At 47.8% G+C, this 24,868-nt stretch overlaps 1 protein-coding gene across 1 annotated transcript in view; it reads right to left on the bottom strand.

The window, feature by feature from the left end:
- RFTN1 (raftlin, lipid raft linker 1) overlaps positions 1 to 7,804 on the bottom strand; it is a 194,732-nt gene extending 186,928 nt beyond the window's left edge. Inside the window, exon 1 of the mRNA XM_065876692.1 lies at positions 7,660 to 7,804. Coding sequence (XP_065732764.1) covers positions 7,660 to 7,804 — 145 coding nt within the window. The remainder of the gene's footprint in view (positions 1 to 7,659) is intronic.
- Between the last annotated feature and the right edge of the window lie 17,064 nt (positions 7,805 to 24,868).

Here is a 24,868-nt window from a genome sequence, read left to right as displayed (position 1 = left end):
ATTAACACAACACTAGGTGCTTAATAAATAGCAGCTGTAATGATCACATGTAAAAAAATAAGCTCCCCACCCTCACCTGCTGCCGCTGGAAATGTAAAATGGCACAACCACTTTGGAAAACAGCTGGACAGTTTCTTATAATGGTAAACATACATTTACCCAACAACCCAGAAATTCCACTCCTACGTATTTACCCAATAGAAATGAAAACATATGTCCACACAAGACTTGTTTACAAATGTTCATAGCAGCTTTTCTGCTAATAGCTCCAAACTGGAAACAGCCCAAGTGTTCAACAGGAAAATGATTGAAAAATTGTGGCACATCCAGACAGTGGAATATTACTCAGAAACACAAAGGAATGAGCTCTCGATATATACAACGGCATGGATGGATCCCAAAAGCATTATGCTGAGTTAAAGAAGTCAGACACAGGGCTTCCCTGGCGGCGCAGTGGTTGAGAGTCCGCCTGCCGACGCAGGGGACGCGGGTTTGTGTCCCGGTCCGGGAGGATCCCACGTGCCGCGGAGCGGCTGGGCCCATGAGCCATGGCCGCTGAGCCTGCGCGTCCGGAGCCTGTGCTCCGCAACGGGAGAGGCTGCAACAGTGAGAGGCCCGCGTACCGCAAAAAAAAAGTCAGACACAAAAGTATATACCCTGTATGACTGCATTGCTGTGTTACTCGAGAAGAAGCAGGATGAACTTAGCATGACAGAAGGCAAACCAGCAGTTGTCTGGGGCAGGCGCTGGGGGCAGGGAATCTTCTAGGGTGATGGAAAAGTTCCACATCTTGAGTGTGGTGGTAATTACACGGGTGTTTACATTTACCAAAACTCATCAAGCCATACACTTCATATGGGTGTATTTTATGGTACATAAGTTATACCCCAATAAAGTTATTTTTTTATACTGCTATGCCATTCGGGAGGTCTGCGCTCTCCTTCACGTGCAGGAGAAAAATGCTGTGTGAAGGCAGTACAAGCCCTGGATTCTGGTCCCACTTACTACCTACCACATAAGGAAATTTCCTCATCTGAAAAAGGAAAGAGAAAAAAATTGCTTTTGCTTTGGCTCTCAGGGCCACCTAGATGATCAAGTGAGATCATTATTTGAAAATGCTTTTTGGACTTCCCTGGTGGCGCAGTGGTTAAGAATCCGCCTGCCAATGCAGGGGACACGGGTTTGAGCCCTGGCCCAGGAAGATCCCACATTCCGTGGAGCGACTAAGCCCGTGCGCCACAACTACTGAGCCTGCGCTCTAGAGCCCACGAGCCACAACTACTGAGCTCACGCGCCACAACTACTGAAGCCCATGCACCTAGAGCCCATGCTCTGCAGCAAGAGAAGCCACCGCGATGCGAAGCCCGCGAACCGCAACGAAGAGCAGCCCCAGCTCGCCACAACTAGAGAAAGCCCATGTGCAGCAATGAAGACCCAACACAGCCTAAATAAATAAATAAATACATTTATATACATAAAAAAAAGAAACTGCTTTAAAGCAGAATCAGAGCATCCAGCCGTGTGGCCCCCATGCCAGCCATCCAGGTGCCCAGTGAGCTACCTCCTCCTCTACTCCCCACTCCCTCACCCGCCAGTCAGTCTCTGGGATCACCTCCTGATCTCTCTTGACCACCCCCTGCTCACTTCCCTCATCCCTACTGCCACCCCTTCAGCTGAGGCCACCTTCACCCCTTGCCTGATGATCGCAATGGTTTCCAAACGCTCTCCTCTCCCCCAGTTTTATCCCTGCCATTCTTTTTCATTCTAAACCCAGAGCGAGCCTTCCAGAACATAAATTTGATCACGTCACCTACCCTCGCCCCACCTTAAAATCCTTCAGGGCTCTTGAGAGAGCCTAGTCTCCTCAGTCCAAGACCTAAGACCTTTAGTCATCTGGCCGCTGAAAAGCCACACTCCAACCGACCTGAACCACCTACAGCTTCCCGTACATGCAATGCTGTCTCCACGTTCTGTCCCCTCCCATAGGTTGTCCCCTTTGCCTGAAAAGATCACCTGCTCCCAGCCTCATTCTCCTGCCTGGCTAACTCCAAATCCACCTGCGGATCTCAAACCTTCCTTGACATACACATCTTCCAACAAGGGAACCTTCCACCACATCCCCTCTATCACTCTAGCCTCAAGTACTACAGTCACTTGGTTCTTCATCTGTAAGATGCTGAAGCCACGTAGACCAGTGGGCTAGACCAGTGCTATGGAGTGAATTGTTCCTTCAATATTCAACTGCTGAAGCCCCAACCCCCAATGTGACTGTATTTTGAGTAAGGAAGCAACTAAGTTTAAATGAGGTCATAAGGGTGCAGCTCTACTCCAATAAGACTAATGTCCTTATAAGAAGAGACATGAGAAGGGACTCTCTCTGTCTCTCCGGACGTGAAGACACAGCAAGAAGGCAGCCGTCTGCAAGCCAGGAAGAGAGCTCTCACCAGAACCCAACCCTGCTGGCCCCCTGATCTTGGACTTTCAGCCTCCAGATCCATGAAAAAATAAAAACCTGTGGTTTAAGCCCACCAGTCTGGAGCATTTTGTTACAGCAGCCCAGCTGACTAAGACAGGGGAGTACCTGTCTGGTTCACTCTTATGTGTTCAGGACACAACATGTGCCTCCGGTCAACACTCAATAAATATCTGTGAAATCAATGAGTTGTCATCCTACAGTCCGTGAGGAACCCAAGGGCAAACTTTCATAATAACATGGTACATTAATGTGCATTAGGGATACAGAGTCAGACCTGCCACAGTGTTATCCTCCCTTGAAAACCAACTAGAACAGCACTGCCCAACAGACCCTTCTGCAATGGTGGGCGTGTCCTCCATCTGCGATGTCCAGTATGGTAGCCACCAGCCACATGTGCATGCTGAGCCCTTGAAGTGTGGCCAAGGTGACAGAGGAAATGAATTTTTAATTTTATTCAGTGGCAATCAATTATTATATTTCAGTAACCACGTGGCTGGTGGCTTCTGTACTAGACAGTGCAGGACTAGACAGTTCAAGCAAGGATCACGCCCTGGGCACTAACTCCATCCTACAGGTCTCTGACTGCCAACTGTCCCGGCACCAAGCATGTTATAAACACAGTGGATTCTCACAGAGCTGACACAGGTAGCTTCTGAGTGGCCTGGCACAGAGAAGCTGGCAAAACACACACAGAAAAGGGATAATGAAGCACCGTTTTGCAGAAATTGTGATGCTTTATGGACCTCCGTCTGTGATGAAACCCATCAAAGGGCAGGTTCATCCCTCGGCGACCAGAGTTAATTGAAAATTTAAGATCCAATCGAATCACCCAGAATTGAGATTTTTGGCAGCTTACATACTTCACTTGTGAGTCTCCCGCTGCTTTTCGCCTCCGCCAGCCCTACAAGCGAGGCTGCATGTCCCAGTATCATCCACAAAAGCACTGAGCTCTAAGCAAGGGACAGATAGAACAATGTTGGCTCTGACCTTGATTGTTTTAAAGTGCACGTGGTCCCCTTCCTGCCTAGGCCAGCAGGTGGAAGTGGACAACACCCTTTCCCCAACTTGAAATTCATTAAAGTGTCAGATGACCACCTTCTCTATGAAAAATAAGCATGTCAAGTGCTCCTCAAAAATCCCCTATGGCCAAAACCCTGTAGAAGAGTACTCCTATGCGTCTCTACACTATAACACAAGTTTCCTAGCAAGAATGTTCCGACTGGTGTCAATGCCTATTTCTCTGGCACCTTGCAGTTTACAAGGCACAAGAGCTCAGATGTCCAAGAGATCCATATGCATATTCCACCCTAATCACTTCCTAGCACTGCATCTTTAGAAAGGTTACTTAACCTCTCTGAGGGTCCATTTCCTCTTCTGCAAAAAAGGAATGAGCGTCCCCATACACCTCACTGGGTTACTGTGGCGATAAGATGACATAAGAAACCACAAAAAGACGAATGGTCATAGCAACTTAATTTGTAATAGCCCAAAACTGGAAATGACCCAAAAGTCCATCAGCAGGTGAATGGAAAAACACACTGTGGTAAATCCATACAATAGAATATTATTACTCAGCGACGAAATAGGAATGAGCCACTGACACACAAAACAACATAAATGAATCTCAAAATAAGTAAGCTGAGTGGAAGAAGCCAGACCAAATGACTACACACCATGATTCCATTTATAGAAAATTCTAGAAAATAAAATCAGTGATAGAAGGCAGATCACTGGCTGTCTGGGGACAGAGGGTTGGAAAAAAGGAGGGACTCCAAAGGAGCATGAGGACACCTTGGGGGCAATGGAAACGTTCTACATCTTGATGAGGTGACGGCTTCATGGGTTTGAACATTTTAAAGATGTGCAGTGTGGTACGCTTAAATAATACTTTGGCAAAGTTGAAAAGTTTAAAAAAATGAGATCAGGGATCTAATGCCCCATCACAGGACCTGGCACACAGTAGGCTCTTAACAAATGTTGGCTCCACTCTAGAGCAATAATGAATGATCCCATTAGAACTTCTGGAAAAGAAACTTGACAGGCTGCCAGGGAACCGCATCAGCAAGTGTAACAGTGACTTTGAAGGTGTACTAGAACCCAACTATTTAGGACACGCTGTTCTCGGCCAGAAAGCATAAACAAGAAGGATGAACAGAAAGATGGGAAAGGCTTGGTCTCCGCCCTCAAGGAAACACAAATGAGTTTAATATATGATGGGATAAAAGTGTCAGAAAGGGCTTCCCTGGTGGTGCAGTGGTTGAGAGTCCGCCTGCCAATGCAGGGGACACGGGTTCGTGCCCCGGTACGGGAAGATCCCACATGCCGCGGAGCGGCTGGGCCTGTGAGCCATGGCCACTGAGCCTGCGCGTCCGGAGCCTGTGCTCCGCAACAGGAGAGGCCACAACAGTGAGAGGCCCGCGTACCGCAAAAGCAAAACAAAACACAACAAAACAAAACAATAAAAGGGGACCCTAAATAAATTACGGCACCCTGAGTGACTCAAGCATATAGCGGCCATTAAATCATATTTTCAGAACATATGGAACCACGAGGTGTGTGCCTCACGGTACAATGTTAAGATGCAAAAAAGCAGGATACAAAAATATACATTGAGGATTCATTCAACAAACATTATTGATTATCTATTATGTGCCAGGCACTGTTCTTTTTTTTTCTTTTTTTTAAAGCACCGACAACACAGCAAAGGATAAAATAGACACAATCCTGCTCTCATTAGAAGGGATTCCACCTTCTGAAGGAAGGCAAACAACAAACAAGGAAATGAATAACAACAAGCGAAATATAAAGCATGTTGATGGCAGGATACGCTATGAGGAAAATCAAGAGGGGAAAGGGATGGGGTGTCAGGGGAGGTGAAATTTTAAATAGGCAGTCAGAGAGGTTTCCCAGAGAAGGGGGTTAAGGGTTTGAACCCAGGGTATATCTGAGAAAACTTCCAGGCAGAGGGAACAGGCAGTGCAAAGGCCCTGAGGAGGCCTGGGAGATTTGAGAAACAGCAAGGCCGCAGTGGCAGAACACGCAGGACAGTGGGAGACCGAGGCAGAGGGAAGCCGGTGTCTCAGGGTCGGGGAGCCATGGCAGGGTTTTAAGCAGAGGAGTGATGTGACCTGGGGGTGGTGGGAACAAGGGGAGAGAAGCAGGGAGACAAGCTAGAATTTTTCCAGTGTTTTCCTAACTTTTTTTTTTAAGTCTTTATTGAATTTGTAACAATATTGCTTTTTTTTTTTTTTTTTTTTTATGTTTTGGTTTTTTGGCTGCGAGGCATGTGGGATCTTAGCTCCCTGACCAGGGATGGAACTCTCACCCCTGGCATTGGAGGGTGAAGTCCTAACCCCTGGACCACCAGGGAAGTCCCTCCTAACTTTTTATGATGAACATATATCCACTTTATAATCGGAAAACAAAAGGTAATTCAATCCAAACAAGCCATGTAGGTGCTGTGACTGGAGCACAGGTAAGCAGAGAAACAAACAAGGAGGTCAGGGAAATAGCTCAGGGAATGAGCGATGAATCAGTGGGGGGCAGGGGGCGGGACGTATTCCTGGAAATTATTACTAAGAAAAGCAAAAGGCGCAAATCACTCCTCTTAGTAATGAAAGAAATGTAACCACAATGCACAAAAATATGAAAAAGAATTCCCCCACCATCTCAGCACCCTAACAATCAATATTGACCATCTCGTTATATACTTCCTTTGGATCTTTTCTCCTACACATGCTCTGGTTTTCTCCTTGACCATCCTACAAGGCCCAGCACACTGAAAGCGCTCAAATACTCATTGAGCAAATATTGGATGACGAAATACTCCAAATGCTTCTAGGTTCAGATTTGTCCATGTTACATCAGCTACCTCCTTAGCATTTCTGGAAGTAGTTTTAAGAGGCCTGGGTGACAGAATGGAAATTGTGGGTGAGGGGGAGGCATGGTCACAATGACTAAGGTGTCAAGTCTGGCTGTTTAGGACAATGGTGACATTATATTCATCAACGGCGCCAGCAGGAAGCAGCCGGCTGAGGAAGAGGCCGGGTTCAGTTTGGGGGGCGCGAGGGGTGCCCAGGCCCACCCCTGCAGAGACGCCCAGCTGCCCATCCCTCTCCGGGCTCAGAAAGCATCTGGAGCTTCAGCACGAAGGTGGTCGGGCAGAAGCGGTGGAGGAGGGAGCTGGGGTAGTGATGCCAGCAACCCAACTGGAGCTGGACGTGCTAAGAGCTTCAGAACACGTGTCGCCTCTCCTGATTCTCAGTGCTGCCCTGCGAGCTGGTCTGTGTGTGCCCACTTCACAGATGAGGACACTGCAGGCCCGGCTGCTCCACAGCAGAGCCAGGGCTCAAACCCACGACTCGGAGGGCTTTTCCCATGAATTCTCTTCTCTTACTAGAAGATTAACATATTCACAGAAGCCCAGGGAGAAAGTTAGTCTTAAGATGTCTGTGTTAGGAAGCTCCTGGGTTGGGCTCATGGCTTCCAGGGGTCTCCCACAAGGAAGAATGTTCTCTTCCTCTTCCGAAAACATAGTTTACATGTTTCCGACTTACAGTTATAGCCTGCTGAGTTTTTCCATGTGTACGAGTCTTGGAAACCAGGACGGACCGCGTGCTTTTCCCACAGCACCACCTCAACTCTCTGTATACAGTCGGTGCTCAGCAAATGCTCGGGATGAGAACACTGACCCTCACTAGCCAGTCACCCGGGGGCCACTGGGACACCGGGGCGAGGCAGGGCCAAGCCCGCTGGACGAGCAGTCTCGAAAGACACCAGCGGACAAGGGGCAGGGAGACCTGGGTGGATGGGCAGACGACCACGCGGACAGATGGCGACTGTCCTGTTCCGCGCGTCTTGTCGTGAAACAGTCTGTAAACAAGCGGGCCCAGGGCCAAATGCAACCCACCCACGTGTACTCTTTGGCTCACACCTGGTTTTAATTTGTTACAATTTAAATTAGTTGCTAGCTTTCAAAACAATGAAAGATTTCACCTAAAAATCTGGATTTCTGAGCGCAGGCCCTTCTCAACAGGCCCACCCTTTGCAGCTCACCACCCAACGCCACCTCCGGCCCCCGGCCCCCCACCCCCCAGCGTGTCCTGGGCAGCCCCTCCAGCGCTGATTGGGCCAAAGCCCTGTCAAGCGCCCCACCCCTGGGTTGGGCTGAACCCCGTCCTCACCGGCGCTCAGGGTGGTGAACTCCAGGAAGCGGTACTCATAGGACACGTCTATCTTGGTTTCCACCTGGGGCCTCTTCAACGTCGAATAGATATTTCCAGGCCGTTTGTCATCAGGTTTCTCTAACTTGTTCAATCCGCAACCCATTTCAGCAGCTGCCAGCAAAAGGAGAAAAACGGGGGGATGATTTTCTTCCTCCTGAGATGTTGATTCTACACACCGTAGTATAAACGACCCCATTATTTCCCTGAAGAACACGTAAAGGACTTGAGCCCGGCTGAAATCTAGAGCACAGTTCAACCCATGACCTGAACACTGGAGGCTCTACCCTCAGGCTGCTTTCTCTCGCTCATAAGATACCATTACCAGCCAGCCTGTGATTCTGAAATGACACCAAAAACATACTGTTTTACAGAACGAAAAGACAACCCTCAGAATGGGAGAAAATATTTGCAAACGAAGCAACTGACAAAGGATTAATCTCCAAAATATACAAGCAGCTCATGCAGCTCAATATCAAAAAAAACAAACAACCTAATCCAAAAATGGGCAGCAGACCTAAACAGACATTTCTCCAAAGAAGATATACAGATGGCCAACAAACACACGAAAGAATGCTCAACATCATTAACCATTAGAGAAATGCAAATCAAAACTACAATGAGATATCATCTCACACCGGTCAGAATGGCCATCATCAAAAAATCTAGAAACAATAAATGCTGGAGAGGGTGTGGAGAGAAGGGAACACTCTTGCACTGTTAGTGGGAATGTAAATTGATGGAGAACAGCATGGAGGTTCCTTAAAAAACTAAAAATAGAACTACCAAAAATGCCACTACTGGGCATATACCCTGAGAAAACCATAATTCAAAAAGAGTCATGTACCACAATGTTCACTGCAGCTCTATTTACAATAGCCAGGACATGGAAGCAACCTAAGTGTCCACTGACAGATGAATGGAGAAAGAAGATGTGGCACCTATATACAATGGAATATTACTCAGCCATAAAAAGAAACGAAATTGAGTTATTTGTAGTGAGGTTGAAGGACCTAGAGACTGTCATACAGAGTGAAGTAAGTCAGAAAGAGAAAAATAAATACTGTATGCTAACACATATATATGGAATCTAAAAAAAAAAGGTTCTGAAGAACCTAGGGGTAGGACAGGAATAAAGACGCAGACGTAGAGAATGGACTTAAGGACACGTGGAGGGGGAAGGGTAAGCTGGGACAAAGTGAGAGAGCGGCATGGACATATATACGCTACCAAACGTAAAATAGATAGCTAGTGGGAAGCAGCCGCATAGCACAGGGAGATCAGCTCGGTGCTTTGTGACCACCTAGAGGGGTGGGATAGGGAGGGTGGGAGGGAGATGCAAGAGGGAGGAGATACGGGGATATATGTATACGTATAGCTGATTCACTTTGTTATAAACCAGAAACTAACACACCATTGTAAAGCAAGTATACTCCAAAAAGGATGTTAAAAAAAAAATACTGTTTTATATCATTTTTCTCCCCATCTGAGGAAAATAACACCTCAGAGTGTCTCAGTTCCCCTATACTCTGTATACATGATTAAAAAATGGGATCTGAAAAGCAATACAAGTGCATCATGGTGTCAACCCATTTGAAAAAAAAAATAAGAGAGATGTCGCTCCGCCGTGGTTTCTAAGAGGCGATAATAAGTTGTTACAATTTCCAAAGTCCTTTCTACCCTCAACAGTAATTATTTAGACAGGATTTTACATTCAAAAAACACCTCTCAAAGTAGATGGTGGTACTTTTACAGGCCTCGTCTAAAAAGTCCCTGTTTATTCCGTTTTAGACCAAACCACAGGAATAGAGCGGTTCTTCCAGACTCAGAGTCATTTGAGACCAAAATGAAAACTGGCTGAACACTAAGAGCAGGGCCGCAGAAATTGGAAGCAGAATCCACGTGTATCGGAGCAAAGATCCGTGGCTGCGGTTTGGAAAGAAAACGGAGAAATGTTAATACGATGTGCATACGAGGGTGGGCTGAGCTTCCAGGGGATTAAAAACAATGAATGTTCTCTGTTTATTTAGGCAGAATGACATTCATGAAACGACTTTTTATCCACTCCCCAGACTTCAGCGGGAGATATTTTCCCTTTTGTGACTGAGCCTGGCTCAGTTCCCTCCTCTCTGGGGCACCGGTGCTGCCATCAGAACATATTTCACAAATATATTAACTGGTCAAGAATATCACAAACAGAAACGTGGTGGCCACTTCCTTTTTGAGATAAGAATTTCCGTTGGCTCAATCCATTCACAAGGTACCCAGCTTCCTACGGCAACTTGGCCAGCTCCAAAAAAACTAGATGAACCGCACAAAAGCAACGAGGCCGGGGAGGGAGGGAACAGGCTGACGAAGCGACAACCAGGCTATATTTGCAGTAATTAAAAAAAGTCTGGAAGGATGGATGAGAACAGGGAGGCTTACTTATGCCTTAATAAGAGAACATTAGTGTCCAAAGGGCCAGAGCAGACATGATTTATGTGCAATCTGCATGAACTGATTACTTGTAAAATACTCTGCACTTCTGCAGATATAATAGCTGATATGCACAGAGGCTGCATATTTAACTGCTAAAAAGCAAACCGCCTGGCATCCGCTGGGGCAAAGCAGAAGCAGACAGGGAGGCCCCTAAGTACTGGGGAACAGGTAACCTAGTGAGATAAGTACTATCACTGCCAGAACAGAACTGGAAATAACCCAAAGGCTTACCAGTCACTCACTCGTCTTCCTCCCTACAAAGGACTGAGCATTTGGGAACCTCCAAGAAAAAAAAAACCTTCCTCAAAAATCTTCCCATTCTTGCTATCCTATTAGGTAAATTCTAGCACTAGAGAGTCGTTCCTTTGAGAACACCCTACCTCAGCATTGCCTTTGAAACCACAAATATCTCCCTGGGACGGGCAACAAACCAAGCTCCTGGTAGCCACTAACACTTTAGTATGATTTAATTTCTTCTCTCAAGGACAGGTTCCTGCACAGCATAAAAAAAGGAGGAGAGGATTATCAAGATGAGTAAGATAGTCTCAGACAAATTTGGGGTTGCAGGGAGGCATGTCAGGAAGTATTAGAAAAACTCCCAATTCATAACTTTGAATTTAAGGTTTTAATCAGACTATCCCAAACCTGAGGTCCAAGTTCACTCCAAAGGGTAATGTGCTTGTCTCACAGGACACAGTGAGACCCTGAGAAATCATCTATGTGATCAGACACTGTACCAGCCAGGTGCAAAACTGAAATATCAGTGAATCCTTTAGGTCTCAAAGTTTAGGGCATACAACTCTGGTTAAGCAACTGCTTCTAAAGCACAGTTCTCTCTGGGAAGGGAATCATGGTGAAGCCGTTGCCAGTCACCAAAAACTTAGTGTGACTTTGTTCCTCTTACTCGTTTGTGTTAGGGCCCTACCTTGCTTGCTACTGGCACATTTGCTTTCCTCCTAGTTCCTTCCTGCATTCTTCCACCAACCCTACCCGTCAAAACAGGAAAGACTTTTACATCACTCCAAAAACGTCTGTTACAGTCCCTACTATGCTCAAACAAGTCACAAAATCTAGCTTACGAAAAGAAGGAAAACTGGGGCTTCCCTGGTGGCGCAGTGGTTGAGAGTCCGCCTGCCGATGCAGGGGACACGGGTTCGTGTCCCGGTCCGGGAAGATCCCACATGCCACGGAGCGGCTGGGCCCGTAAGCCGTGGCCGCTGAGCCTGCGCGTCCGCAACGGGAGAGGCCACAACAGTGAGAGGCCCGCGTACTGCGAAAAAAAAAAAAAAAAAAAGAAAAAAAGAAGGAAAACTAAGATATAATAGTGCCCTACATCTACATTTTGTAAACTTCCCTGTTTCCAGTGCGAGGTTCCCAAACCCTGGTTGTATTAGAATCCCACAAGAAGCTGGGGCAGAGGCTGGATATGGGCCTTGGAGGGCAGTGAGAGGTGGAGGAGGAGGAAGGAGTGAAGGGCACAGCCTCACCGGATGCCGGCAGATGGGGCTGGCGTAGCTGCACGTGCCCCGCACAGACATTCAGGGAGGGTCTCGGGGGTCAAGGTAGGGCAGAAGGTAAACGGTGAGTGTGATGGTTTTTTAATGTGGCCCCCAAATCCTTTGACACTCCTGCCATCGAGAGGTGGGGCCTATGTCACCTCCCCTGAATCGGGGCTCCGTGACTGCTTGCTATAGAAAGTGTCAGATGATGCAGTGCCAGCTTCTGGACCTGAGCCTTAAGAAACTGGGAGCATCCACTGCCTGACTCTTGGGACACCTGCTCTTGGAACCCAGCCACCATGCCATGAGGGAGCTCAAGCAGCCCCGAAGAGAGGCCCACGTATGGAGGAATCCACAGCCAGCACCAACTTGCTGCCTTGGAAGACGAGCCTCTGGCTCAGTCAAGCCACTGATACCACGTGGAGCAGAAATGAGCTGTTTCCACCAAGACCTGACACATCGGCAGATTCCTGAGCAAAATACACCACGGTTGCTGTTTTAGGCCTCTGAGTTTTGGCGTGATTCATCATACAACAGGTAACCTCTACATCAAGTTTGCTCCAAATGACCACAGCCAGCTGCCTCCTTGGCCAAGCCTGCAGTCAGGGCCCTGCTTCAGCCACTCATGCTGGAAGGACATCTGGGGAGTTTCCAGTTTGGGTCGATTCTAAAAAAAGTGACTGTAAACATTCACATAGAAGTTCTAATGTGGACATAAGTTTTCATTTCTCTAGGGCAATACCTCGGGGCGGGATCGCTGGGTTACACGGTAAGTACAGGCTCCTGTTAATGAATAACGCACTCAGGGTGGCCAGATGCTGACCCGCGAGAGGCACCGTGGAAGGTGAGACCCGCTGAGATTCCACGGATTTAGCTCGGCCACCCCTGCTCACCCTGGGGCATCAGCTCACTGGGAGGGAATCATGACCAGCAGTGCTATTCATGGCTATTCCTCCTTTCATTATTGTCTGTTTTTGTAAAGGACACTTGCTAAAAATCACCTGTGTGTGATGACATTTTTTCAGTACTTTCCTATGGTCCATCCAACCCCCATAGCTCTGCCCTTCCAAATTCCTATAGTCACTTCACATTGACACCTATGGAAACCAGGTTACTTGTTTTATGTGTGAGGTGATGGTTGGATCAGCTCTGATTATTTGACAGTCACACAGGAGGGTTTTTTCTTCTTTTTACGTCTTTATCTTTCCAAAAGACAACCCTGCACCCACGTGCATGGGTCTCTCTAGCACCAAGGCACCAAGAAAAACCATCCAAGGGGTCTTCACAGGTCTTTCCCCACTCCTATGGTGAGACAGTGGGAAAAGAGCCAAAGTATCCTCACAGTTCTTCAGCAGAAACTGGCTAAACATTATTAGGACTGGAGACAGACTGGGGAAGAAAATAAGGTCATCACTGGGGGTTTCTGAGACCCACTACAAGGAGAGGTCATTTGCAAATGACCCGGAAGCAAAGATCCCTCAACTGGTGACACTCTGGAAAAATCAATTCTTTCTGAATCAAGTCTAGAAAGAGGTGTGTCTTTGGTATATGTGGGCCCAGTTTCATGCAGGAACTGTCAGCTCCATGAGGGAGAGAATTCAAGTTCCAAGTTCATGCAGTCATTCATCAAATGCACATTTATTATGGCCTCTTTTGAGTCACACCCTCAATTAGGAAATACAAAAATGGAAAGACCAGGTCCTACCCTCTAGGAGATCACAGGTGAAGGAGAAGAAAGACAATGAAGAAATACACGTGGTACAGTGAGGCTGGTTGTTCTAGAAGTCTGGGCCGGGTGCAGGGCATTTGGAGAAAACCGCTGTGATATAAAACAGAGGGCACATCCCCATAGACTTGGTTCTAGAAAAAGCTGATCAGCCATGGGGCACGATGTTCTATGTCATTTTAAATGTTGAAATGTTTGAAATTTTATTTTAAAGTAGTTCTAATTTGGTTTTGAAATACTTCCCCAGATGCATGTAAAAAACTGGAAAACCACTTCAAAAAGGATCACCTCCAGGCTTCCCTGGTGGCGCAGTGGTTGAGAGTCTGCCTGCCGATGCAGGGGACACGGGTTCGTGCCCCGGTCCGGGACGATCCCACATGCCGCGGAGCGGCTGGGCCCGTGAGTCATGGCCACTGAGCCTGCGCGTCCGGAGCCTGTGCTCCGCAAGGGGAGAGGCCACAACAGTGAGAGGCCCGTGTACCGCACAAAAAAAAAAAAAAAAGAAAGAAAGAAAGAAAAAGGATCACCTCCTTAAACAATTATTTTTCAGCTGGGGTTTAAAAACAATCCCTCAGTTTAAAGGTTTATTTTTACTATCAACTAGCATGCACACATTTAAATAATGGGGGCAATAAATGTAGTTATATTTTCAAATACAAATTAGTTTCATTAAGAGTGAGCCCTCATTTACCACACTTGCTACTAATCTGAGGCAGACTGTAAAGCTAATTTTAACAACTGCCAACAGCTCATGACAAGCAACCAGAGATGGGGCAATTATACGCAATGATGCTGGATCAGCTGGCAAACTCATTCTTTATTTCTCCACTCAAATCCTATATTTAAAGACTCGAGTGTGTTTATTACATCATTCAGGCACCCAAAGTAGGAACTGATGATCCAAATTAAGAAGTTTTTACATGATAAGAACATCTCTCTCCCCCCAGAAATGTAAATGAAAACTTGAAAATCCAATCAGCTGTACGGATGGTGTCAAATCTTGATATCCTACAAACTAAGACAGAAACCCAAGGATAACTAAAACTGACCCATTGAAAGTATTCCTGATTCAATGCCAAGGAAAAGAACAATCTGTATGAAAGGGGGTTATATTATGGTGCTACTTTTTTTTAAGTGTCTATGTGTGTATCTGTATATGAAAATCCACGTATTTTTTTTAACTGGCAGGTTAAATAAAGATATTCACAGAACTTTCCTCTGGGTCACGAGGTGATGGGAGACATTCTCTTCATGGGTTTCTATATTTTCAAGTTTTCTGTGTTGCATATGCATTACGTTTCCTAGTTGAAGACAACAAGATGTATCACCGACAGCCTGCAAGATATCCCTCAATAATCCTCCCGTTCACCAGTGGTCCCCTCCTCTACTGAGCAGGGCTGACCTGTGTAGTCAGTAGGATATGTCCCTGGGGAAGCCCGCTGCCATATTGTAAGAACACTCTATTAACCCCATGGAGAAGCCCCCAGGGCAGGGAACTGAGCCCTCCAACCAACAGCCACGATGAACTCAACACTCAAATGGGAGCATCCTTCAGCTCCAGAACAGCCTTCAGCCTAGCCAGCATCTTGACCACAATCTCGTGAGAGACCCTGAGTCAGAACCACCCAGCTCAGCTGCTTCTGGATCTCTAACTCACAGAAGCCCTGCGAGATAATAAACATTCATTACTATTTTCAGTTGCCAAGTTTGGGGGTAATACGTTACACAGCAAGAGATAAGGCAATACGAGGGGTATTTACATTATCAAAGGAAAACACTCGGTGGAGACTGATCCAGACCACCTTTGCTTTCTGCTCTCCCACTAGCCTCCATCACAACCACCCTTAAATAAAACAGCCTCCCCTCAGAAGAACTTGCTACTCAAAGTGTGGTCCTCAGACCAGGAGCAATGGCACTCCTGGGATCAGCCCACCCGGACCTACTTAATCAGAATCCACCTTTTCCCACACGATTCATCAAAGTCTGAATCACAGTAAAGCTTGAGAAAGCCATGGCGGTGGTTCTCAAGCTTGGCTGCACGCTGGAATCACCTGGACAGCTGTTTTGATGTCCAGATGCCCAGGCACTTGGGGTGGGGCCCAAGCATCATTTTTTTTTTTTTTTTTTTGCGGTACACGGGCCTCCCACTGTCGCGGCCCCTCCCGCCGCGGAGCACAGCCTCCGGACGCGCAGGCCCAGCGGCCATGGCCCACGGGCCCAGCCACTCCGCAGCACGTGGGATCCTCCCGGACCGGGGCACGAACCCGCGTCCCCTGCATCGGCAGGCGGACCCTCAACCACTGCGCCACCAGGGAAGCCCCCAAGCATCATTTTTAAGACACCCCCACAAGTGATTCTAACTGACATCCAGGATTGAGAATCCACACCCTCAGAGCAAACCCTGTCTTTTCCCGCTCCTGACCCTCTCCGATCTCCTAACGCCCAGGCCGCAGGGGCCCAGGGCCTCTCTTAGGCTGCATGGCCAGGGCTGAGAACCACAGTCTAGAAGAACGTGGTCTTGCTAACCCCCTTGGTTCCACCCCTGCATCACCTGAATCTCGCTGGACCTCATACCCTCCCTTCCCAGGCTCTCTGTTGTCGTCCCTAACACAAGTGCACCCCCAAATTTCTATCTCCAGCCTCCTTCTGCCTCTCTCTTCAGATTACTTTCACTACCGACCACCGCAAGCATATGGAGAAGGATTAAAAAAATGAGACATCTCTGTACCCACTACCCTGAATCAACAAACGCTTATATTTTATTTGCTCACATCTTTTGTTTTTGTAGAAATACAACTTTTGGTGTGCAGCCCTCATTCCTGTCCCCTTGTCCCCTGTCTTTCTGTCCCTGGTCCTTATCCTGTACACACTACATATAATAATACCCAGAACAAATACCCAGGGCAAAGGCTCTGACACTTTTCGGGTCATGGCACCCCCAGTGTCCCTATACGTTTGTTCACAGCACCCCCAGGCTAAAAGCAATACCCACAGCTCGATTTATTAAGTACTCAGGTCCAAACAAATTGATAATTATGTATAAACAACTTAGCATCCTTTTGAAAGAACAGACTACACAAACTGAAAAAAAAAATTTTCCTGCATCCTTAAATTACCGTAATTACTTACTACTGGGACGTGTGCATCCGTTTGGCACCGGGAAACTTCTCAAACCTCAGAATCACACTGGACACCACCACCCTCATCTCCTGTTCAACAATGATCTTCTTAGCAACCACCCCAAATCCAGCTTTGCAAAGATATGACATCATCAAAAGGAAGTGGTGGCCTTTGATGTCGATCCTGTGAACTACCTCGGGCTAGTAATGAGGGTGGCATCCAACATGCAAGTACCACTTGCTGCGGTGCCTTGGGGTGCCTTAGTACAGAATTTGGGAACTTCCAATACAAGGAGGCACGTAGGCTCAAAAAAGTTCCATAACTGCATCATCTCCCCGTTAGCTGTCAGATTCACCTCCCAGCCTGACTGCTCTCCAACTCCAGCAGACACGCCCACGGACCCGTTCCAACATCTTCACCTGGAACTTTCCTGGCACTTCCGGATGAATATGCCCCAAAGAGAACACAACACCCTTCCCCAAAAGCCTGTTCTTCCTCCTGGGTTTCTTGTGTGTATGTGTGTCCTTATGTAGATATCTACAGAGAGAGAAGTTGGGGCAGGTTTGTTTTAAAGGACTTGTCTTTGGACTTGGAGGCTGGCAAGTCCAAAATCTATAGCACAGGCCAGGAGGCCAAAGGCCCAAGGAAAACTTGATGGTGCGGAGCTGAGCCCCAGGCCCATCTGGAGGCAGAACTCCTTCCTCCTCAGGAGACCTCAGTCTTCTAAGTCCTCAGACTAGTTGGATGAGGCCCGCCCATATTAGGGAGGGTGATTCAAATGTTAATCACATCTTTAAAAATACCCCATGGCAACACCTAGACTGCTGTTTGACCAAAAACTGGGTACCCCCGTGGTAGCCAATGTGATACATAAAATTAACCATCACGCCCTCCTTCACTGAGCACTTAGTAGGTGCCAGGCACTGTTCCAAGTGCTGGGGATACCGAAGTGAAACAGAGACAAAGACCAAAACAAAACAAAACAAGAACAACCCCGCCCTCGTGGACCTAACTTTCAGGAGCAGACACATAAAAATAATGAATGAAGTTCAAGTTTAAAAGTATGTCACATAGGGCTTCCCTGGTGGCGCAGTGGTTGGGAGTCCGCCTGCCGATGCGGGGGACGCGGGTTCGTGCCCCGGTCCGGGAGGATCCCACGTGCCGCGGAGCGGCTGGGCCCGTGAGCCATGGCCGCTGGGCTCGCACGTCCACAGCCTGTGCTCCGCAACGGGAGAGGCCACAACAGCGAGAGGCCCGCGTACCGCAAAAAAAAAAAAAAAAAAAAAAAGTATGTCACGTAAAGACAAGTAAGGCAGAGAGGGGCATTAGCAAGTACAGGGGAGGGCACAATTTAAAAAAAAACAGCGTGATCAGGGAAGGCCTCCCCCAGAAGGTGACAGGGCGAGCGCTGGGATGAGGGGGCAGGTGGCCACACGTGCAAACAGGCCGGGAGGTCCTGGACCTGCCCGGGGAGGTGGGGTAGCCTGGGCGGCCGTGGTCAGGACGCTGGCTTTGTCCCCAGTGAGATGGGAGACCTCAGAGGGTTTCGAGCCCCGAGGGAGACAGGATCACTCTGACCCTGGGAATAGGGAGACCAGGTGGTGATGAGGTGTGAGCAGAGGTCAAATTCTGGATACGTTTTGAAGGTAGGAAGTGAGATTTCTCAGTGGTTTGGAGACAGGGCATGAGAAAAAGAGGGCATCCGAGACCCCTCTCAGGTTTGTGGCCTGAGCACCTGTAAAGCTGCAGCGACCACCTCCCAGGACAGGCACGCCATGAAAGGAGCAGTTGGGCCAGAGCAGACCGGAGTTTGTCCTGGATGCGTTAACTCCAACCAAGGGGAGGTGGGGTGGGCAGCCGGATGGACCAGTCCACAGCTCAAGGGAGAGAGCTTTGGGTACCACCCCATCTTCCCATGGGACAGCAGACTCCTCGAAGGCAGTTACATCTTCATCCTCAACAACAACTACCCCAATGCCCTGCCCCAAGAGATGCACAGTAACACCTACTCCGTCAACAGACTTCCGGAGAAGGAAGGGTGCCTATTATCCGGAAAAGGATGGGAAGGGCCTTTGGAATATTTGCCTGTTGCTCTCAAGTTCGCCATTTTAAAAGCACAGCACAGGGGCTGGTGACGCTCTGGAGCCAGAGTGCCTGGTTAAAGTTCGAGGGTTCCTACTTCCTAGCCGAGTGACGTCAAGGGAGCCACTTAACCTCAGGGTTCTCAACTATAAAATCGGGATGAACGCAGAATCCACTTGCAGGGTGAGGACTAAATAAGTTAATTTAACAGGGCTTAGAAGAGCTCAGGCACCTAGAAATGGCTGTCTAAATGTTAACCATTATTAGTACTATTACTAGTACTACTTGTTATCCATGACAAAGATCCCTGTTAACCTGCCATAATTACACCACACCGACAGGGCGCTTATAAAGTGTCCCAAGACACTGGAAAAATCCCCAAAGACCTCTCTAAATTAAAGAAGTGTTTAAATGAACAGTCTGATTTCTCGTACTCTGCATTTCCAAAATCTTGTAATACACGATATGGTCACGTTCCATTAACCAGAGTCTGTGATTAACCTAATCTCTTCTCATCTGACTTTAATGGATAAGGTCTATTACAAAAATTTCTCCAAATCTGAGTAATTTGGGAGTTATTCCATAAAACTTGAAGGTTCCTCAGAAGTATTTCCTCGGGGTGAAATACTAATCTGGGACTTCCAACACACAAACACACACACACACAACACAAACACACACACACACATGGAAGCTGATAATCCTTTGCAAAGAATAAATGCTGACCATCCAGGGGCTCTGCCTATGGAACAACACGATGGGATAGTTTCGTTTTAAAAGCCAAAGAACGCTGTCAGTGAAGTGCAGCTGGCTTCCTGGTTGAAAAAGTGTGGAAACATCCAATACAGCTTCATAAAGTAGCACGAGAGTTGGTGAGCATAAAACAAGCTGAGCAAACATAGCTGATGTTGACTTCCCAGCTCTGGGGGCTCTGGGTTCCCCACTGACCCCCATGGGCTGGCGCCCCTCTCCTTTGAACCGAGCCTGAGTAGTGGACACCCCCTAAAGGGGACGTCCCTCCGTCACCATCCTGCACCATCAGACACGACGCTGCGGCCCCTCCGCTGCTCCCGACACCACAGGGGCAGGCCCGACCCAGGAAAACCCCCTAACGAAGCCCCCAGGTACCCCAAAGGATGCCTGCTCCACCTCAGTCTTGGCAGGTAGCCATCACACATAGAATGTGACCTGATTTTCTAGCTCTTTGGTTCTGGCCCCGCTGAGAGCGCTTTTTCTTCCTGAATTCAGCCCAGGTAGGGAGTAAGTCGCACAAATGCATATTTAAAAGCTGAACTGAATTCTTTGGAGAGCAAGGAAATTAACAGGGCCTCAAGCAGTGGCCATCGCTTGCCCACTGTACCGATCTTTTCAGAGAACGCATCTTGGTAAAATACACAACGATAATAACGAGAGCCCCTTTGGGGGCCCAAGAGAAAAGGGAAACTCAAATTTATGTCAAAAACTGAATGTGAATGGGAGGAAGGATCACACACACACACAAACCTTTTTATAAACATAAAAGAAATGTCTGGCTAAATTTATCTCTTTGTCAGTGAAAAACAGCCTAAGCTTTAGCCAAGAGTGTGGCCAATTCTTAAACTGAAGGACAAAAGAGAAATGCTTAGTATAGAGTAGCCCCATCAAACAGAACTTTCAACGAGGATGAAAATACATCTGCTCTGTCCAATTTGCTCACCAATAACCACATGTGGCTCTAGGGCTCTTGAAAGGTGGCCGGTGAGACTGGAACTGCATTTTAAATTTTATTTCCTTTTAATTCATTGACATTTAAATGTAAATAGCCACATGTAGCCAGTGGCTACTGTAGTGGACAGCTCAGCCACAAGTGAGCTGACAGACACTCAAACCAAACAGCTGGCAACGTCTTTCTTTCCCTACGATAGAATTACAATCATCACAACCAATAATATCTTAAATTGTCACCAAAATTAGCACCTCTACCCAGGCTCCAGGTGCCCCAAATCTCAGAAAGCCTGAAACAAAAAGAAAAAGGCAAAAGACTTCAGAAAGGGATTCCAGTGTGTCATTTGTTCCAACTTCCATCCCCCATCCAGCTTACATTTCTCTTCTCCGACAGCTTCGTGTATTTGGAAATCTGTGCTTGCAGATGGAATCTGCATTTGCGAAACCAGAAGGTCACAGCCTCTTCCCTTAATGTCCAGGAAACATGAAAATGTGAACTTGGGGCAAGTTCCCTAACTCCCTAAGCTTCAGTTTCCTCAAGGCCAAAGTGCAGATAATAATAGTATTTGCCTTTCACGAGGGTTAGATTCAGAGCACGCACGTAACGAGCCTAACCGTGGCTGGCAAAGAATGGGCGCCTGGCAAGGGGTGGCTATAATGATAATTTTGTCAACAGCGATAGTAAAATCTGTAATAAAATAAAAACGGTGCTACTAGAATGGAAGTTTACAGTTGGCAAAGTTTTCCTAACACTTTGAACCTGTTTCACGGGCTATAGTAAAGTGGCCTCTAGTAAAATACGTCTTGGGGTCCTGACATCTGGGCCGTCCCTGGCAACCTTCAGACAGGCAGTCACCCAGATGGGTACCATGAGAATTATTCTGTGCCTCTACCCTGCGGCAGGCAATGTACTAGGCTGGCGGATGAAGGGAACAGTCCCCAAACATAGTCCAATGTCTTAAGACTCTGTACCACTTGTCAGCTGACCTCAATGAGACACCTCGGCGAGATGTCAAAGCTTCATCCTGGGTCTCACCTAAGCAGGAGGCTCCATTCCTACTTCCTATATCAGCCAAGACCAGGTTTGGCTACAGGCCCACAGACGGGGATGAAGGTGCAAGGGGACCTGAGAGGGAACGGCCCATTTTCTCAGCCAGGACAATAAGAGGGGTGTTGACAGGCCATGTTTCTCACTGACAGGACACATCACTTTAACAGGAAAGCTGTTCTCGCAGCCTTCAAAAAGCCAAATCTGACCTGTCTCACGATGCAAACACAACCGCTTTCAACAGCCAGCTGCCTCAGCCGGTGAAATCCAACGGGAATCTCCACCAGATTCACAGCAACCAGACCACTACGCCAGAAATCCCCCAGGAGTTTCGAAGCAGAAGTTTAGTGGAATTCTTTGGGGTTTGGGGTTTATTTTTCTTTATATCGAAAGCAGTCGATCTTCTTTCACAACCAAGGGGACGTTCCCCTATGGAATTCCCTTCTCTGAAGATCTCTAAAAATAAAATATTTGTCTGACTGTCTGCAATAATTTAAGAGTAAACCCATTTACTGGCAGAGTCAGGGATTTCTCTCAGCTCCTCCAGCTATGAACAACATGGTCCAGACTGTCTCAGATGTTCCAATTGCTGGCTCCCTCTGGCCCCAGAAGAACACTGGTCTACCACGGTCTTGACTTTGTGCTAGGAAGATGAGTTGTTGCATCTGGAATCTCACATTTGTATTCTTTGCTGGCGGGAGTGTAAAATGGTATAACCATGTTGGGAGAAGGTCGGGCAGCCTCTTATAAGGTTCACATACATCTCTTTTATGACCCAGCAATCCCACTCCATTTACCCACAAGACATGACAACGTATGTCCCTAGGAAGACTTGTATACAAATATTCACAGCAGCTCCATTCACAATACCCCCCAAACCTGGAAATAACTCATGTGTCCATCAACAAGGGAATACATAAACAAACTGCATTATAAATAGATACCAGACTATAACTCAGCAGTAAAAAAGACCGAATTACTGGTACATAAAACATGGGTGAACCTCAAAAACATGCTGACTGAAAGAAGCTTTACACAATACTGTAAAGTAGAATAAATACTGTAAGTGGAATTCCACTTACATGAAGTTCAGGACCAGGCTAAACTAACTTTGAGTGACAAACAAAGGGTGAGGGCAGGGACTGACTGGGAATGGGGATGAAGGAACTTTCTGGGGGTGATGGCAACATTACTTGATAGAGATGAGGGTTACACAGGTGTAGGCGTCTGTCGAAACATTATGCAAATGTTACCCTCAAGGTCTGTGCATTTCACTATAAGGAGATTTGTATGTATGTAAAAATTCACCATATGTATAAATTTTACCTTAAGAAAATCATGAACATATGTTGAACTCTAAATAATGAAATGTGTGCTGAAACGTTTAGACGTGACCTGTACCAATGTCTGTCATTTAATTTAAAATGCATAAAACAATAAGTTGCTGATGGATGGATAGAAGGATGACTAGATGGACGGATATGTAATAAAGCCAATATTGTAAAATTATAGACTCTAGATACGAGTATTTGGGTGGTCACTGTTCTTGCAACTTTTCTATATATATATATATATATATATATATATATATTTTTTTTTTTTTCCGGTACGCAGGCCTCTCACTGTTGTGGCCTCTCCCTCCGGATGCGCAGGCTCAGCGGCCATGGCTCACGGGCCCAGCTGCTCCGCGGCATGTGGGATCTTCCCGGACCGGGGCACGAACCCGTGTCCCCTGCATCAGCAGGCGGACTCTCAACCACTGCGTCACCAGGGAAGCCCTAACTTTTCTATATTTTTTAAAAGGAGGTGGGTGGGGTAAAGAGTCACAGGGCCCTCTCCCTAGCCTACCAACTTAGAAATTTAGCAAGACACTCATGCCCCACCAAGCCATGGGCCCACATAATTTCGATTCTGCTGAAAAGTTAAGACTGGAAGAACACAGTAGCTTTACAGGAACTCACATCACTCATGCCAAAGATTTTCTGCCTGTTTCCCTACAGACAAAGCAATTATTTGAATGGAGGCCAAAAATTCCTGCTCAAGAGGGAGAAAAAGAACTCACTGACTCGTACTCCCAATTAATTCTCTTTCAGTTCCTGCACCAAATCTATTAGCTAACGGTACAACACCTCTCTTCCATTTGTCCCACGTCCATGCAGCCAAAAGACAAACAAAGAAAAAGCGACCCAGCGACTTGCTATACAAATGCAGCCAGAGGGGTGTCCTCACAGCTGTCAGGCCAGAAACCCCACTTAAGGCAAAAGAGGATGCAGAGCTCCCTCTGAGGTTAAAGTGATTTCACTGAGGTTAGCACGCACACGCACCAAAGAGCCCCAAACAGCTTGTTGCTTAACCCCTCTGTGGGGTTTGGTGACATCTGGGGTCACTTGAACTTGGTAGGGAATTCAGCTCTTCAGAGGTACAAATTAGGAATCCCTGTGGCCAGGGACACGTGGGGTGCAGAGCAAGCCCTACACGCGGGCCCAGAGGTGGCTCACATTACACCTGCCTTCCTTCCTGGCAGGGCCTCACTTATCCTGAGATGACACACGATGGCAGGGGTTGGAAGACGCCTCGCCTGACTGCGCCCACCATCTGAAAACAGCTGTACCAATTACAAGAAGGAAACCAGGTTGCTGGAGACCAGGGCAGTCACTCAAACATAGGAACTGGTGCCAGACTTTTTTTTTTTTTTTTAATACTTTTTTGTTCTTAAACCCCCTAACAAACTCACTGACACCACCCAGCGTCCCTGGGGACCACCCACAACGACACAGGGCAGCCAGGTGCAAGCACCAGGGAGGCAGGGCGCCTGGGTTACTGCACCTTGGCCTCCACGCGGTTCTCGCTGCCAAAGACAGCGGCAGTCTAGGTGAAGGGCATGAGCCCTGGCGCAGGAGGGGGGTGTGCATGCCTGACAACGGGGCTTCCTGAAATAAATGCCGCCACCACCCCGCCCTCACCCAGGTCCATCCTGGCGTCCCTTGGGCCTAGGAAAATGGTGAGGACGAGGGAAGAAACCCCCTTTACAGAAGGGGAGATACCCGTTTTCAGTGACGGGGACTTCCCGCGCCCCGAGGCTCTGAGCCTCCCTTGGCCGCGGCGCTTCCTCTGAACGCGCGGCACGTCTGCTCCCGCCCGTCCAACACCGCTGCCCCGGGAACAAACGCACCTCCCGGGGCGCACGCAGGGCAGCGGGAGTCGCCTCCACCCCAGCCCACCCCGGCCTCGCGCCCTCCTGAACCTGGATTCCTGGGCCAGCTCCCGCCTGATCTTTGCCGAGGACCCCCTGCATCAGTGTCCTACACCCACCTGTAGCCTCGAAGCTTCCCCTCTGCTTCCTTCCTAGGCGCCCGGAGCATGCGGAGCCCACGACCCTCAACAGACTGCTCTGGGGTGCCTCTCCCCATGGCTCGCCAGGGATGATTTTTTTTTTTTTTTCCCAAAAAAAAGTTGGCCCAAGACCGCTGCGTCCCATGGATCCTGTCCCCGACCCCATCCAATCCGGGC

Source organism: Phocoena phocoena, chromosome 4 (assembly GCF_963924675.1).
Source record: "Phocoena phocoena chromosome 4, mPhoPho1.1, whole genome shotgun sequence".
Classification (NCBI taxonomy): domain Eukaryota; kingdom Metazoa; phylum Chordata; class Mammalia; order Artiodactyla; family Phocoenidae; genus Phocoena; species Phocoena phocoena.
The sequence above is the reverse complement of the archived record's forward strand: the minus strand, read 5'-3'. Positions and strand labels throughout refer to the sequence as shown.